At 44.4% G+C, this 16,854-nt stretch overlaps 3 protein-coding genes across 3 annotated transcripts in view; 2 read left to right on the top strand and 1 right to left on the bottom strand.

Moving 5' to 3' along the window:
- Positions 1–524: 524 nt before the first annotated feature.
- LOC311350265 (uncharacterized protein) lies at positions 525–6,450 on the bottom strand. Its single transcript, XM_084470265.1, has 2 exons — positions 6,313–6,450; positions 525–4,065 (listed from the first exon to the last, which is right to left on the bottom strand). The coding sequence occupies exon 2, from the start codon at positions 3,941–3,943 to the stop codon at positions 2,264–2,266; it is 1,680 nt and encodes a 559-aa protein (XP_084326391.1). The 5' UTR covers positions 3,944–4,065; positions 6,313–6,450; the 3' UTR covers positions 525–2,263.
- Positions 6,451–7,289: 839 nt separating this feature from the next.
- Positions 7,290–10,977, top strand: ftr14l (finTRIM family, member 14-like; the record flags this gene model as incomplete). Its single annotated transcript, XM_084470094.1, has 7 exons — positions 7,290–7,709; positions 7,871–7,966; positions 8,111–8,344; positions 8,681–8,840; positions 8,938–9,084; positions 10,209–10,345; positions 10,591–10,977. The coding sequence occupies 7 exons, from the start codon at positions 7,290–7,292 to the stop codon at positions 10,975–10,977; spliced, it is 1,581 nt and encodes a 526-aa protein (XP_084326220.1).
- Positions 10,978–13,309: 2,332 nt separating this feature from the next.
- Positions 13,310–16,854, top strand: part of LOC311350017 (transmembrane protein 150A) — a gene marked incomplete at both ends in the record, with an annotated part of 15,126 nt that continues 11,581 nt past the window's right edge. Inside the window, one exon of the mRNA XM_084470052.1 lies at positions 13,310–13,374. Within this exon, the coding sequence (XP_084326178.1) occupies positions 13,310–13,374 (65 nt within the window). The remainder of the gene's footprint in view (positions 13,375–16,854) is intronic.

Here is a 16,854-nt window from a genome sequence, read left to right on the forward strand (position 1 = left end):
AAGGCAGAGTGATGCTAGAGGGACTGGTGGGTTTAACAGCAGGAGACCTTTCAGCCCACATCTCCATAAAACCAATGGCTGTTTCGTAGGTGAGCGGCTTTCTATTTATGCATATTTAGAGAGTGTATGCCTGTACCCAGGCAGTGAATTAGGCTGTTAAACCAGCCACCACTCTCTGGGTTGTACTGATAGTTCTTGTTTTGCGCATGTTTCTCATATGCTATTCCCAAGTGACTGATCATATTACGTTACACTCCTTGTCAGAAGATATCCAAGTTACAATCTGCATCAAGCATGCAGTACTGTGAATAAATTACGCCACCGTGTGGTCAATGTAAAAAATCGCAGGTACTCAACATCACCCCCTAGCTCCAGATCAGCGGTAATGAACCACGACAGCCTTTCAATATTCTTGGCCCAAACCTCAACATCTTTGAGTAATTAATCACGTTAGTCTCAACTTGAGATCAGATGACTAACTATGTCCCCTACATCAAGCATGAACAGGAAACCAGAGAGAGTCAATGACCTTTATTGATCCATACATGTGCCACTCAAATCCGGAAGATGTTACAGATTTCCCCTTCGAGGCCTTTACTGGTCATGGGTTATTTTGCTCTACATTGGAGGTCATTGACAAGGATGGAACAAATTAAAGACAATAATGATCGTAACAGTGTCAACGGTAATATACATAAAAGCAAAACAAAAATAAAAGGAAGAAAGGTCAGTGACTTCAAATTAAAATGTTGGGTAAGTATGAGTAAGAACAAAAATCCTGAAAACCCTAACTTCTTTTTTCCAAATAACTGCTTAGCATACATTTCTACATGGCATGCAATAAGGCACCTATCTAACACAAGGAAGAAACCTATGCTACATTTTGAAGCACAATTGTTATCCAAAAGAAAATATTGCTCACCATTTTTCCACCCATAAAAACTGTATTTCTCATTCCCTTTCATATGACCCAAGCCATCTCTAAAAAAATACATGTTTGTAAAAGATATTTTACACAGACCAGTTAATAGAGCGCAATCCCATGGAATCAGATCTGGGTCATCTTAAAGAAAGTTCTCTTTAGTCTTGCAATTGTCTTTATATTTACATTGTAATAAGCAGTTTGACCAAAGTGTGACAATTTTGCATCATACATCACAAGATTAAGCTACCCAGTACACAGAAAATTGATTTACTCCATACCAATAAAGAATCTGCTCTGCATTCAGGTGATGCTGGAATTCACAGGGGAAATAAAACCTTAAATAAGAAAGGAGACGGGGCATTTGCAGTATGCTATGCAGTATGTTTATTTAACATTATGCATTTTCCTCAACACTAAAATGGAACCCAGAGAGAAGGGGGGGCCTAGGCAAATACTGCCACCTGTACAACAGTACAAAAACCATGGAGTCGAACTAAGGGAGAACAAAGAAAAACAGCCGGATGATGAATAGATTAGGTTAGATTGTTTGATTTGAGACTTTTTTTTTTTACTGCAGGATGAGCGCACTTGAAGTGTCTGGTAGCTCACGCTATACTGGTAGCGAAAAAGGGGAAAAAAGGGTGGCGCCAGAATGGATCCTGCTATCAAAAATGTCATCTTCTGGATCATAACAGCACACAAGTAACCTATACATATATATATAAAAGAAATCTTCCAATTATTTACATAGAATTTCTTTTTTTTTGCTAAACATGGACTGATAGGAGAAATCGCCAATTGTAATCCTCAAGACAATAGAACTTTTCTTGATCGCCAATCAGTCGCCCAGTGAGCCACATCACATGAAGTTACATATGCCTGCCTGAAGGTATATTCATTGAATTCAGCCTCAAATAGCCAAGTCAGAGGGGCAAGCACTGTCCAGGTAACATTGTTAGTATATCAAATCACTTTCTTTTTGTTTCCTTTTAAAAGCATTCAAAAGGTCCTGGACTATGCCCAGAACAATCACGGGGTACCTCAAATACAATAAGAGGGTCAATCCCAAATCATCTCACAACCGCCTCACACGGAGCAGCGTCACGGATTCGACCCGTCGTCTCTGAATTTCAGATGACTCCTTCAGAGCCCCACACCGCTGTCCATAGAGCTCCCCTGCTCTGCTCCAACATGGTGACGCGCTGAGCCTTGTTGCCTATAGGTGGGGGCCTGATATTTACTGTGACTACATTAACGAGGATGAGATCATTTGTATAAAACACCGGGTGAGCAGGCGCTTGTGCATGTTTGTGTGCGCACATGTCCACGGGATAGTGCTCAATGATCTATGTGAATCCTGTGATGCCGGGAGAGAGAGGACGAGTGGTTGAAGCCTTTCCCGCACTGGGAGCATCTGTATGGCTTGTCGCCGTCGGCCAGGCGCTGTTTGGTGATGGTGTGGGAGAACCCTTTTCCCGAGGGTATGGCGTTGTACTCCTGCATCTGCTGCTGCTGCTGCTGCAACAGTTGCTGCTGCTCTTGTTCTTGCTGCTGCTGCTGCTCTTGCTGCTGCTTCTCATCCATGTGCACCCTCTGGTGACGGGTCAGCGAGGACGAGTGGTTGAACCGCTTTCCGCAGTGGGGGCAGGTGTAGCAGGTCCCGTCGGAGTGGACCCTCTGATGCCTCGACAGAGAGGAGGAATGGTTGAAGCCCTTTTCGCAGTGGTGGCACATGTAGGGCTTGTCACCCTGCTGGTGCATCCTCTTCATGGGACTCCCGTAGCCAAAGCCCTTGCCGCTTGGCACGGCGGCGTACATGTTGTTCTGCCGCAGGTGGATCTTGTGGTGTCGGGAAAGGGAGGAGGAGTGGTTGAAGCCCTTGCCGCACTGGGAGCAGTTGTAAGGCTTTCCTCCGGCATGGACAAGCTGATGTTTCTTCAGGTGGCGCTTACGAACAAAACTCTTCCTGCACTGGTTGCATTTGTACGGCTTCTGGCCAGAGTGGACCCGCTGGTGTTCTCTCAGGGTGGCGGCAGCGGCAAAGCACTTGCTACACTGTGTGCAGCGGTGGGGTTTGTCGCCCATGGCCGCCGCGTGGGTCTTCTGGTGCTGCTTAAGGTTGGAAGTGGTGGCAAAGCCCTTTCCACACTGGCCACACGTGTAAGGCTTGTCACGCGCGTGTAGCTCCTGGTGCTTCTTCAGATGCCTCCGGCGCACAAAGCTCTTTCTGCACTGGGTACACTTGTAGGGCTTGTCCTCCGAATGCATCTTCATGTGCTCTCTTAGGGTGATGGCGGCTGCGAAGCTCTTGCCACACTCTGAACATCGGTGGGGCTTCTCTGCCAGGTGGATCATCTGGTGAGACTTGAGGGTGAAGGAGTCCATCATTCCTTTGCCAACCATGTCAACGCCGGTGGGGACGTAGGGCTTTTCTTTCATGTGGATCTTCATGTGCTGCTTAAGGCTGGCCTCCACGGCGAAGCTCTCGCCACAGTGGACACAAATGTACGGGTTAAGATCTTTGTGGATCTCAAAATGCTGGTGAAGATCAGCGATACTGCCAAAGATTTCACCGCACTCGTTGCACTGCAGGCCGTGGGCTTCGTGGATGATGACGCCGTTCTCTGACTCCACCGTCAGCTCCCCGCCATGGTCGGACTCCACCTTCACCACGTGGTCGTGTTCACCCTTCAGCAGCACTTCCCCGAGCAGAGCTTCGTTAGCCGATCTGACGTCCCCCGTGAAACAATGCATTTCACCATGCTCCACTTTTATGTAGTCGTGGTCCGTCTCTGCTACTATGGCTTCCACACAGGTCACCGCTCCGAGCTCTGTGCCTAGACCCTGGATCTTGGCCAGGTCCGAGCCATGGATCTCCAGCTCTAGGCCACGCTTTTCCTCAGTCATGATCTCCGTCTCTGCACCATAGTGAAGGTCGACCTGGCTGTGGGCTATGACACACTCCGACCCAAGCGTGTCAAGGCCGGGTGTGTCACATTCAGTCTCTGACTCCGCCATGAGAACACACTCCAGCCCAACGACCTCCGTTTTATTGCCGGACGATAACTTTGTAGGGACTTGGGTTAGAGGAGATCCTCCTGATTCAGCAGAGCACACAAGACTTTACTGGTCCAGCCGTTCTGCAATTGAAGACAAAAGAAAGTATGTATATGTTTGCATTGCCTTTCTTTTTTTTAAACCATAAATTCTTTCAGTTACAGTTCAGTTACACTTCATGTTTAACTTTCAGTATCCGTTCTTACAAAATGTATTACTAAATAATTAGTGCAAAGCCCATAACGAGTTTTAAAGGCCAGTTTTATGGCATCAAGTTAAGATTAAAGTCGGGACTCCTGGCTCAATTTTCCAATGTGTCATGCATTTATCGTAATCAAATAATGTATGTCTTCCATGAATTCCATGTAAACATATCATAATATAACATTCAAAGCAAATGTATCAGGGGGATGGATCTGCACCATACACAATGTTATGTATATGCAATTGTAAACTACAATTTAACTATAATGAACGGCAACACGAGTTGTTCTCCAGTCCATATCACGTATAAGTTTACCATTTTGGCGTTCGGTTCATATATTTTTTATTCTTCTCATAATAATTCACCCCAACGTAGTTTATGTTGAAAATATAAGTATTTTGAATATTTAATACATTTCCTGCAGGTTCCCCAAATTGCTAGTGCACTGCTCAACTTGACGTGCTACATAAGCATTTGGCTTACAATTTTAGCGCCTAGCAGAGCTTTACCTGAGTAGCCAAAAAACATCTAGAAAGTCTAGCGGACTCCCGCATAAATATGCATTGTTAAAATCGGAGCTGATAGCCCATCGTGTCCTTCACCCTAACTGCAATCGACTGTGCTTTCCGTTTGTTCGTAAGACATTCAACGCAAAGGATTGTATCAATGTTGTGAGCTGTAGCCCCTATAAGCATCTGACGGTTGTTAGCCTATCTAAACAGCTACATATAGCCTACATAGCCGCTAGTTAGCTGGCTACGAGGGGGGAACTGGTTAACGACAAACAGTATTGTGTTAGCGGCTAATATGTTTGCGAATATAGCGAGCTAACTAGCTTCATAGCCAGCAATTAGCGGGTATGTGTTACTAGCCTGAACAAACAACCAAATACGCTACAGTTTCAGAGCAAATATAATTCGAAAGCCATAAGACCGCTTTTGAAACGCCTCTTGGATACGCTCAGCAACGCGGAAATCCTCATTGTGCGCAGAATTACCAGGCCATCTTGTCGTGCCACACCACCACTTCCAGCTAGCCCAGATTAGTCTGCTCTAAAATGGCTGCCGCTAGTTAGCATGAGACAAGCTCGGCTACCGCCCTTCAAAACAACTTAATCTTATGCCACGTAATCTACAAAACCAAGGGAATCGGGACCAATAAGACCACAACTGTGCAAAATCAAAACATACAAATGTGTCTTAAATTCATCCACCAATACCGTCGTCATTCTTATAAGGAGACGTGTTTATATTTAGCACCACAGCCTCGCCGTGCAGCTCGTTAGCTGAAACAAAGATGGCTAACGCCAGAGCGACGGGGTAATCGGGGGGTGAAAAGCCCGGGAAAGGCTACCCTCTCCTCCGGGTTAACAGACACAATATAATAGAAACAGTACATCCAACGACCGTATTTCAAACGTTACATATGTTAATCAATGAAATATATGCGCTGCTGAACTAACCGTGGGCTAAAATCAGATGGGCGCTTCCTGCAGACTAAAGCCCTCCTTAATGCGGCAGCAAACACGGCCTCAATGGCGGCCTTGCTCGGGGATAGCAGGAGACAACAGCGCTAGCAGGCTGGCTACCTAGCCGCACCACCAGGCTAACTAGCCGGCTAAACCAGGTCGCTAGCACGGCTATCCACAACTTCTGGCGTCTGGCACCCAAACAGAACGGAAGCCTGATATAAAAAAAAACGCCTATCCCGACCTACACACCAAGTTTTGTATGTCAAGCTAAATTGGAACAAAGCACCTACAAAAGTAAAATGGCGTTTTTGGCCACACTGTTGATCGCCATAGCAGATTTACCCTAAAATGTAATATTATCATGCGTAACGCTGCCACGGAGCATTTCAGATCATGGGCCTGCGTGGTGTATTTTTCCACTACTGTACACACAGACAGTATGCTTCTCGTAATCTGGAGCTAAACGCACACATTCAGACATTATAAGGCAGCAGTGCTGTTTTCAACAAGACACTATGGGCTCATCTTAATCCTCATACAAAGCTTTAAGGCACTGCGCGATGTAACTTGTGATAGTAGCTAGATCTCTAAAAAAGCAAAAACCCTGCTTTATATCGTTACCATTTCTGATGTATCTGTAAAACGGCCACCCACCTTTATATCACAGTTTTTGGTTGTTGTTGACGAGAGATCGGTTGTAAGCTTTGAAACTAAAGAGTGGAGATAGCTGCGGGTTGGTCTGTGCTTCGTCAAACTGGTGGGTCTTCCTCTCTCTCCTCCCTCTCTGTGCAGCTCGCGCCACTGCTCGTCTGGCGCCAACGATGGAGAAACGGACACACTTTAGGGAACGAATCGTTGTCATTTCACCACCGTGGCCTGCTCTACTGCCTCCTACAGCCCAGGAGCAAGCATACGGAATACTTTATTTGTTGTGAATAATTTGGCAACAATTAGTCAAACTGGTATAGGGCCTACATATTTTTTCTTTGGACACTGGGGCTTCACCGGTTTTTGCATTTGTCTTATTATTCCTCTTATTATAACTTAAATAAGTAATTGTTTAATAATTGTTTTTATTAATTTTATTTTGTAAGCAAAAACAGGCTAGAAATCAAAATAAAGGGGTTAGGTTTGTATTTGAAGTCTACATAATCCCATGTATGGCTCATGTTACTAATGGCATGTAACTGATAAAATGGTAGTTCATTTATAAAAACAATTCTAAGATATTTAGGTTAAGAATACCATAAGGGGCATTAGTTTCAGTTAATTTACTTTACATTTAATTTTATTTTTACATTACTTAAACCCCTCTAGTGGAATGGCATTTTATGTTACACCACGCCTTTCACCGGGAGAACTTGTTTGACCAAAATTAACACACCCCATAGCTAGCATACTATGTCACACACTACTTTCGATAGAGTTTCACTCAAGCGGCCCACATCTCTCACTCAAAGTATCAGCTGCGCAAGGTGTCATCTTTTCAACAGTGGACCAGTTCTTAAATTGTATCGCTCCTGTGATTTTGTTAGTAGGCCTATCCACTATCCAGCTGGGGACCATCAAACCTAACGACCAGCTTGACCACCATCCATTCCTAATTCAGCCAAAAGCAGAAAAAAAGGAAAATGTCCCGCCAAAGTACCCTGGACTTGGATCGCTACAGCAGTATGAGTAACACTCGGACCCGCCGCACCACCACCACCAGCACCAAGACCAGGAGCCTGTCCCGGGGCCAGGACAGGACCGGGGACGTCATGTGTGACTTCTGCACCACCAGAAAGGAGCGGGCGGTGAAGTCGTGCCTGGTGTGCCAGGCCTCCTTCTGCGAGGACCACGTCCAGTCCCACTACGAGTACCCGGCGCTGATGAAGCACAAGCTGGTGAAGGCCACGGGTCAGATGAGGGAGAAGCTCTGCGCCCAGCACGATAAGCTGCTGGAGGCCTACTGCCGCACCGACAACACGTCCGTATGCGTCCTTTGCATGATGGACGAGCACAAACACCATGACACCGTCCCCGCCGGGACAGAGAGGACCGAGAAGCAAGTGAGTGAATCTCTCAATATGATAAATATATAGTATGTTTAGCTTTAAAGAGCAGACAGGTGAAGAATACAATTGGTAAAATAAGATCCAAATTGTGTGAATTTTAACCTGAATTGGTAATAAATTGGTCATTATAAATGTTTTTTTTTTCTTTTCTCCAGAAACAGCTTGGCAATACTCTTCACAAATCTCAACAGAGGATTGATGGGCGAGTGAAAAAGTGGCAGGACCTCAAACAAGCTGTGGAATCAGTGAAAGTGAGTGTGAGGTTGTCAGCTGAGTCAAGTGTACCCTGTACAAATCAGAGGAACACACGTTCCATCTGATCACAGCAAAGAAGTGTTAATTATCTCCCAAGAAATCTCAAATATAATAACATTTTTTATTACATAACTTAACAGCATTCAGCCCAGACAGCCCTGGATGAAAACGAACGGATCTTCACCGAGATCCTGCGCACCGTAGAGAGGAAGTTCATCGAAGTACGCGAGATGATCGAATCCCACGAGAAGATCACTATTTCCAGGGCCGAGATACTGCTTGACCGCCTGGAGGAAGAGATAACCCTGATGAGGAAGAAACACAACGACCTGGAGAAGCTCTCACACACTGACGACCACATCCACTTCCTTCATGTGAGTCTGAGTCTTTACCGTAACCTTAGGTTTCAGTCTTTCAAACAATTTATAGTCTTATTAAACTACGATACACGTGTGTATGTTGCATTGCACATGTTTATATTTTACACAGGTGAGGTGAAGAGCCTTTGGTGGTGCATCATTGCATTTTGTGTGTGTGTGTGTGTGTGTGTGTATTTGTATGTATTTGTGTGTGTGTGTGTGTGTGTGTGTGTGTGTGTGGGGGGGGGGGGATTGTTCTCAGCTTCCCCTGTAAGTCACTTTGGATAAAAGTGTCTCAGCTATCTAAAAATCTATTATTGCTTTCACTTTGGGTCGCTTCTTGGACCACAGAGTTGGCAGTCTCTGTCCGGGCCATCAGGATATGAGGACCTTAACAACGTGGTAGTAGCTCCCAACTATTCCTTCGAGGCCACCAAGAGAGCCATCGCCACCCTGAAGATGGAGGTGGAGGAGGCCACCAAGGCCGAAACCAGCAAGATCTCTTCCGCAGGTTCCCATATTTCAATGCTATTTAACATCCTCATACTTATTTGGGTTTAAGTTGTAGTTGAAACTGATCAAATCAAATACGTATCCTTCCCACATAGTGAAAGAGGTGCACATTACAAAACAAGTGGACATGATGAAGACAGAGAGAGCAGATGACACAGTGGCGGTCAGCGAGCCACGACGGGAAACACAACGGGAACCACAACAACAACAACAACCAAGGACCAGACAAGATTTCCTGAAATGTGAGTTATAAAAATATATAAATATATTTATATGTGTTGTTATTATCAGTGGCTGCTTTGCTTTGTCAAACCTACAATTTGTAGGTTTCTACATCTGTGTGCTATACACTGAAGTTGGTTTTAGTATGAAAAATGAAACCACTTCGTTGTTTTAGGTCTAGTGCTGTGTTACAATCAACTAAGCCGCAGTTCAGGTTTAACTTAACAGGATTAGGCTATTGACATGTTAGCACCTTAGACTACTGTAGTGAGACAAAAGAAATGACAAACGCCAGAGAAGTAGAAGTATGCCGACCCGTAGAACAGGTTTGAGGGAATGTCTTGAAGCAATCCGAAAACTTTGCATCATCTACACAAATAAAGGGTACATTTGAGACAAAGCTAGAATAGGATACACATCAAAAACATTCAGGTTCCATACTTGAATACTTACTTACAAATTATCAAACAAAATGATGTCATACGTCATTCTGTCATGATTGCAGTGGGTCGTGTTGACCCTCAGCATTGTTTGTGGTAGTTTGGGTTTCAGTCATGGGACTTTAATAAGCACCTTGAAACAAAACGTTGTTTGTTAAAGGAATGTCTTTATTTTAGAATATTATACATTGAGTATTATGTTACAAATAGAACATAATAATATAACATATCTTAATTATGTTGACCAGTTTCTATCCTTATCCCCAGCCAACAGTAACATCTTGATTTTTTTTTCTCACCACCAATGTATTTAGTAATATTTATGATCATTGACTAATACAACTGTGGTAGAGGTAGAGAATAATCTTGATCGCCCTCTGGACTCCCACTGTTTTGTGAATGGTGTATTATCAGTAGCACATTGATGTTGGTGGTGATCGTGATGGTGAAAAGACCCCTAATATTATGTAACACTATGAATTTCAGTTTCTTACTATGGCTTATACCTTTGGTATAAGTCATAGTAACAGCCAAACAAGCAATATTCAAAGGAAATTTGAAGGCATATTTTTACTTTATACTTTTTTATCTCCAGATCTGTTCATAAAAAATGAGAACCATGAAAGGTGACACAGATATTCAGGAAGGGCATTGAGCAAGGCAATGCGGTGCTGTCAACATGTTGTTGTCCCGTGTTTTTCTAGATGCTTTCCAGTTGATCCTTGACTCAAACACTGTCCACCCTAATCTTCAACTCTCTGATGGAAACAAGACGGCTACCATGGTGCAGAACCCCAAAAACTATTCCAGTAACCCTGAGAGGTTTGACCAATGGCAACAAGTAAGATCTCTTACAACACTTTAGAATTTATTTTTGAATGCACTGGTTGTACATTGTTATTGTAATTATGTAAATGACCAGTAGGTGGCATTGTTTAGCTTGCTAGTTCCACTGACAAATATAAGAATATAATTGGTTAACTTCCCAAATGAAAACACAAATAAATAACAGGTAGGCCTTTGCATGCCTAATGCAATTAATATAATAGTACGTCATTCCGGTTTCCATAACATGTACTCTTGCAGGTTCTCGGCAGGGAGAGTGTGAGTGGCGGTCGTTACTACTGGGAGGTGGACTGGAGAGGGACGGAGACGGACGTCGCAGTGACCTACAGGGGCATCAAACGCAAAGGCAGCGGCAACGAATGCAGCCTGGGTTGGAATGAGAAGTCCTGGAGCCTCTATTGCTCGGAGTCCAAATACTCCTTTGTGCACAACAATAAGAGCACAGAGTTAGAGGTGCCTAGGTCGTCCCGGGTCGGAGTGTACCTGGATTACAGAGCAGGTGTCCTCGCCTTTTACAGTGTTTCTGAAAGCATGATCCTGCTGCACAAGATCCAGACTTCTTTCACTGAGCCCATCTACCCTGCCTTTAGTGTGTGGGGCTTTGGTTCTAGTATCAAACTGTTGTAGTGCAGGGCAGGCTATGAGTCATCCATTGACAGAGCAGTCTAACTTTTTATACATGATATGGTTGGTTGTGGTTTTTTTCTTCCAACTTTTTCTTCCATTATAAATGTTTACTGTTGCAGAAATGTATTTAGAAATCTATGATCATCAGACCATTTACTGTGTGTCTAGTTGAACAATAAGCAATTCAAAGATGTAGCCCTACTGATCGATGATCTGCACTACGCTTTTTTAACTTTCAGATTTTATTGTATTTTGTGTATTTATTATTATTATTATTATTATTCATTTTTGGTTCCGTTGTATGAGCATTTCCCATCAACGTTGCAATTCTAGACTTCTGGGATCCGCTGGTGATTAGTCGGGGTTGGGGGATAATCTGATAGTCTAGTCGATATGGGGGGAGGAATAACATTTGAATACTACTGTAAATATACAACTTTGAATAAAAAATGTGGAAAACCATTATAGATGTGCTTGTATTTGTAATTGTAAATATACATGTTTCGGTCATTACCCAGCTAGATAAATAAGGTTACTAAACTGTCCGGGAACCTTTATTTAGGTTTCAGGAGATAAGGGCTGATCTAAAACCAATCGATGTTCCAGGAAGGTTACTTGAACGATTCCCTTTCACGTTCCCTATAATTTCAAACTGCAAGATCTTCTTAAAATGCCACAAATATCAGATAAGACTGGTAGGGTTACCGAAGAGGCGACCAGCAGGGAACCTCAGAAAATGACACTCAAAACCGATAACTTAACGTGATAAGACGGTTTTTGGTACGTTCATTCGAACAAATGAACGTGGTTTTAAGAATGGTTTTGCGAATGATCTTTGAACAAAGACACCTACACAAACTTCTTATAAGGTTGTGGGAGGGTTACCTAAAAGGCTTCAAGCAGTAAAGCTCAGGGGAACGACTCCCAAATAACGTTACTTCATGTGGTTATTATTATGTTTTGGGAACGTTACTGTGAAAAACAATTCTCCACATCCTTAGAACGCTGTGGGAGGGTAAAATATTACACACACTAAATAGGCTTGACCTAGGAGTCATGCATCACATTTACACGTGGTAACGCACCAGTATCGTGCTGTCATTTCATTATAAAGATAAACTCCAGATCTGTGTTGCCCGCTGAACGCACAGACTCACGACAGGAGAGCGCCGAGGAGGGGAGCGCTCGTTTGCCACATCGGACGCACCGAATAAACGTATATTCACGGGTCTGATGAATTCCAAGAGCCATATACAATCTTAATTTAGATGTTGTCATTTTCATATCGCCATATTTAATCAAAAATATGCATGCCTATGTGATAATATGTCTAGTGTATAACATATGATTGCCATATACGATAAATCTGCAAACAGCTCTTTAATCGTACCCCATATTGTAAACTCTTTTTTTAGATTGCAGGGATGAGTAAACCCAACACACACCCGTTCTTTAAGAGGAGGAGTTGGCTCTGTTGGCGGCTACATAGTGATGTACCGAAGCAACAGCTTGACTTTAGATGGTATGAAAACCAAGACAATCAATCCCACGGATATTGAAAACATTCTTACAAACGTCTGGATTTTGTTCACTTTCTTGGTACCAACAACACGAAACTAGGACTCGTATCATAGTCGACCACCGGGTATCTCGCCGCAGTTTCCTCTCCGTCCCGGGTAAAGGTGACCATTTGGTTTTCCAGAGGTGTTGAGCAAGGCGAAGGCGAGCCAGACAAAAGGTTTCAGGTCCAAGAGGTCCAGGGGAAAACAACTTGTGGATCACGTCAAGAGAGACCGGGTAAGCACCAATTTTGAAGTCCTCGTTTTCTTCTTTACGGGGATTTTACGTGAATGTTTGTTGCTTTTACAATAAGTGTTACCCACAGTGGCCGTTTAAATCTAAGATGCAGTGAAAATTACAATATTAATCAAATGTATGTATTTGGTAGCTCTGAGAACCCCAACGCATTGCGTAATAGTGCATTTGTAGTCTATTTCAAGGTGTGCTTTTTGCTGTTTCTCCTGATGATGATGGTGGTGATGATGGTGACGATGAAGATGGTCATCATCGGTGACACTGGTGATTAATGACCGATGCCAATTTGTCCCCTCTCACCACCAGGCACAGTTCACTCAAACAATCGCTTGTCGCCCTGCTGCCTTGAAGTCACTCGTCGCTCTCATCTGAATTGGCAAATAAAAGTCAATGGAAACGCAGATGTCACCCGCCTGCAATTAAATGCTAGAACTGGAGCAGCGAGTGCTTGGCTGGCCCAGGAGAAAGAGGAAAGGAGTGTTTCGGAAGCAGAGGGTGACTACAGAGGTTGTTGGAGATGTCTCTTTGGATGATCCTCCCTGTGAGCCTCCCAGCCCTCACCATCACCGGGATATGGGTTGTGTAAGTCTCCCCTCTTCCTTGCTTTTGTGGAAATGTGTATCCATCTATCGCTCTCTTTATCTCTCTCATACTCTCTCTATCTGTGCCGAAATGCTGTAAAATAATCGCGTTCCTCCAAGAATTGTTATTATAGATCACATAGTCTGTAATATTTGAACTGGTTTGGATCCGTCCCCCTGGTTTCTTCTAGTGGTGTTCACTAACACACAGGGACTGCTACATAGAACAGCTCTCTTTCTTTCTCTTTCTATCTAAAAACCTTCTGAAAGGTGGCCTGCAGTGGCAAATGGATCATCATCAGCAGCAGCAGCAGCACCTAGTCCAGTGTTTCTGAAACTATGGGCCAGACCCAAAAGGGGTCACAATCCAGTTGGAAGTGGGACGCGGCATTACAACTCACAGGAACCAAAAGGTCACAATAGGCTCACCAATTCTGGTGTGAGTGTGGAGAGTGTGTGGTGGGCTCCTACAGACGCACCAGAATTGTATTTTGGGTCCTGAGATGAAAACTTTAAGAGCCCCTGACCTAGATGGTGATAACCACACCTCTCCTTTTCTACCCCGGAGGGGTCCTAGTTAACTGTAGGCCCATTACGGGAGACATAATCAGAGGTCTTATAGCCTCTTCCTTGCTCCCTGCTCTATGATCTAAGGGGAAGGTATGCACAGCCCCAGGGAATAGACTCAAGAGTGTTTCCAGATAGTCACCGTGTGTGAGTGTGTGTGTGTGTGTGTGTGTGTGTGTGTGTGTGTGTGTGTGTGTGTGTGTCTTCAGAAGACAAGGCGGCAGAGATGCTTAACGAGGTCTATAATTTTTTGGCGGGTGTATAACTATAGAAAAATACATAAATAAACATAAACATGTATAGCGGGCAGGGCACATAAATGTTTGTGTTAAGTGTATCAGAAAGGGCATGGGAGGGAGGCCTGGGATTTCAGAAGCAATTGGCAAAACAGAGCCCATTTGGCCTCAAGCTTCGATGGCCATTTATTACCGTGGAAACTGGTCTGGCAAGAAGGGGGCAAAGGCTTAGGTCCTGACCCCCCCCATCTCACACCTATGTACCTCCTTGAAAGAGTTGCTTTGTGTCCAAGTGCAGTTTGGGGTCTTTTTTTTGCAGTTTGTGGAATGGCCTGAGATGTGTGTCAGAGATTGGTTGTGTATCCGGCAAACTCACACTGAGCACCTGGTGGGAATTTGTTGAGTGAATACCAGGCTTGGTCGACAGTGTGGTTACCAGAATGCACCGTTCCCATAACCTTCTGGATTCGGGCCCGAAGTAGATTTAGGCCAGGCCTGGGTTGGCGTCTTCCCAGAGGGTGTAGGCCTATACCAGGCTCCTTGCACCAATGACGAACATTTGCAATTCTGTTTTGCTCATTGACTTGCGATTCTATTTGTTGATGCAGGCCATGGTGTACAATCAGCATTTTTGCTCGCCCCACTTTGCTTCGATGACATTGTGTTTTCAGTGAGTCTCATGGTTTTCATGTCTCTTTGTTTCACTACTGTCCATTGCTATAGAGCCGATTACATGAGGACGCATGTTAAAACTAAATTGAATCAAAACAAAGTGGGTTGTCGCTAGGTTGCCTACAGGCTGCAGACATACCTAATACCATCAGCTGGTGGCCCAACACTCTTGGCTTCCCTGCCCCTGAGCAGCATGGCAGAGTGGCATGCATGTCCATTCTGCAACCCAACAAGTATGTACAGCTTCCTCATCCATAGGTATTTCTTCTTCCCACCTACGATTGCCAGGTCAATCAGAAAGGTCACTGCTAGGATGTGACATACATTTGCCTCGTAAAGAGCACGCCGCTCCACGCGCTCCACACGCAACGCCCACCACACTTTATGTTGACGAGCTGTTCGGCTGTGGCTTCTGGACATGCACGCAACCGACCGGTTGCCACAGTAACGCTCTCTCCGTACGTTCTCCGCCATTCATCCTTAAGAAGGAAAATGTGGCCTCTTCCACTTTATATACTGCTGCTGGGCAGGACATCTCAGTTCAGCACCGCCCAGCCCCTGGAAGAGGCCCAGCTACATAAACAAATCTATTATTATTTAGTTTCTCCCCAAGCGTGGGATATGTACTGATTATTTTGGTGCACTCCCAGCCAGGAAAGACTACACTTTATTATTCAAGTACCCTGAACCGTACTGGCTGTTTCTATTTGAAGGTTACCGGGTTGACCTTGGGACAAATAAGAAACATTTGTTCTGTTTTCTGGTCAGTGAGCCAAGACCTCTGCCCTTAATAAAGCCTTCGTCGGGTTGACATCTTTTTCCGATCCACTCTCCATCTCCCGTCGGTGGCCTTTTCCTTATTACACGTCCGTCTGCGTTATTCAATTTGTTTGATCTGCGGACGACAGGCTTGAGTCCCTGCATCCTGCCAAGTGTTCTCACCCCACGGCCATGTTCCACTCTCACCGCCGCGGCGTCACACAGGAACACGCCTACCCGTCTGGTAGGTGTGTTGTAATACATGTAATAGCATTCAATTACCCACCTCCCAACCCCCCCCTGCCCCTCCTCAAACCAGTTGGGAGGTCCACAAATAAAGTGTTTCTATCTTTTATTTTCTCAAACATGGTCTTTCCAGTTTTTCAGTCTTTTCTTTTTCCAAGATGGGGTTAGGTATCAGTTTTATTTTGTCATCAAGACTGCTGAATTTATTGCAGCATAATTAAGTCTTTTGGTAATATTGCAACTTTTAATGACAATGGGAATGGACCACAATCGAATGTGTTGTTGTCAACCGGTTTGGTAGATCTGAATTGAAAATACACAAATACGTCCAAAATACTTCCAAAACCAATGATGCTATGTATGAACAGGGTCACAACCACTGGCTTGTATTATACACATGCAAAAAAATAGTCAAAATAATCATATGAGAAAGTCCATCAATACTATAAACACTCATTCCGGTGCTCTGTTCTTCCATATTTGAGAATTCACACGTTCAAACGTTCCCGTTTTCACACAGACCGATTTAGCCCTGTGGTACACCATGTGTTGAGTGTACTAGAAACACTGCTTTGGCGGTGCAGCCATCTCAGCCCTGCGGGTTCCTACGGGCCCTCACAGCGTCTCGAGGCAGATGGTGGCGTGTTTGCCTACCGCTGTCAACAGAAGCCGCCTCCACCATCAGGGGATTTTTTGATTCGTCGGGGGGGCGTTGGTGGATTTTGTATATTTCCCCCCCCTCCTTCCTTCTCTCCCGAGCTCTCGAGGGGCTGGTGTGTCTGTATACATTGTGTGTGTGTGTGTCATGTGAAAGTAATGTATTTTATGTGCCAGTGCACACCGTTAGATGCGGCCGTGAGCCGGGATGCTACCCACCATGGTAACGCTTCTAATTGTTGCTTAGCCCGTTGCTGACCTCACACTGTATCAGTACACAGCATCTGTCTTCCTCCCTATCTGTCTTGTCACTTCTCTGTCGCTATCTGGCTAGATCCCTTTTT

Source organism: Micromesistius poutassou, assembly GCF_964030765.1.
Source record: "Micromesistius poutassou genome assembly, chromosome: 7".
Classification (NCBI taxonomy): Eukaryota; Metazoa; Chordata; class Actinopteri; order Gadiformes; family Gadidae; genus Micromesistius; species Micromesistius poutassou.

Excerpts from the sequence above, each read along its gene's own strand:
- LOC311350265 (XM_084470265.1), bottom strand. The coding sequence starts at position 3,943 with ATGGCGGAGTCAGAGACTGAATGTGACACACCCGGCCTTGACACGCTT.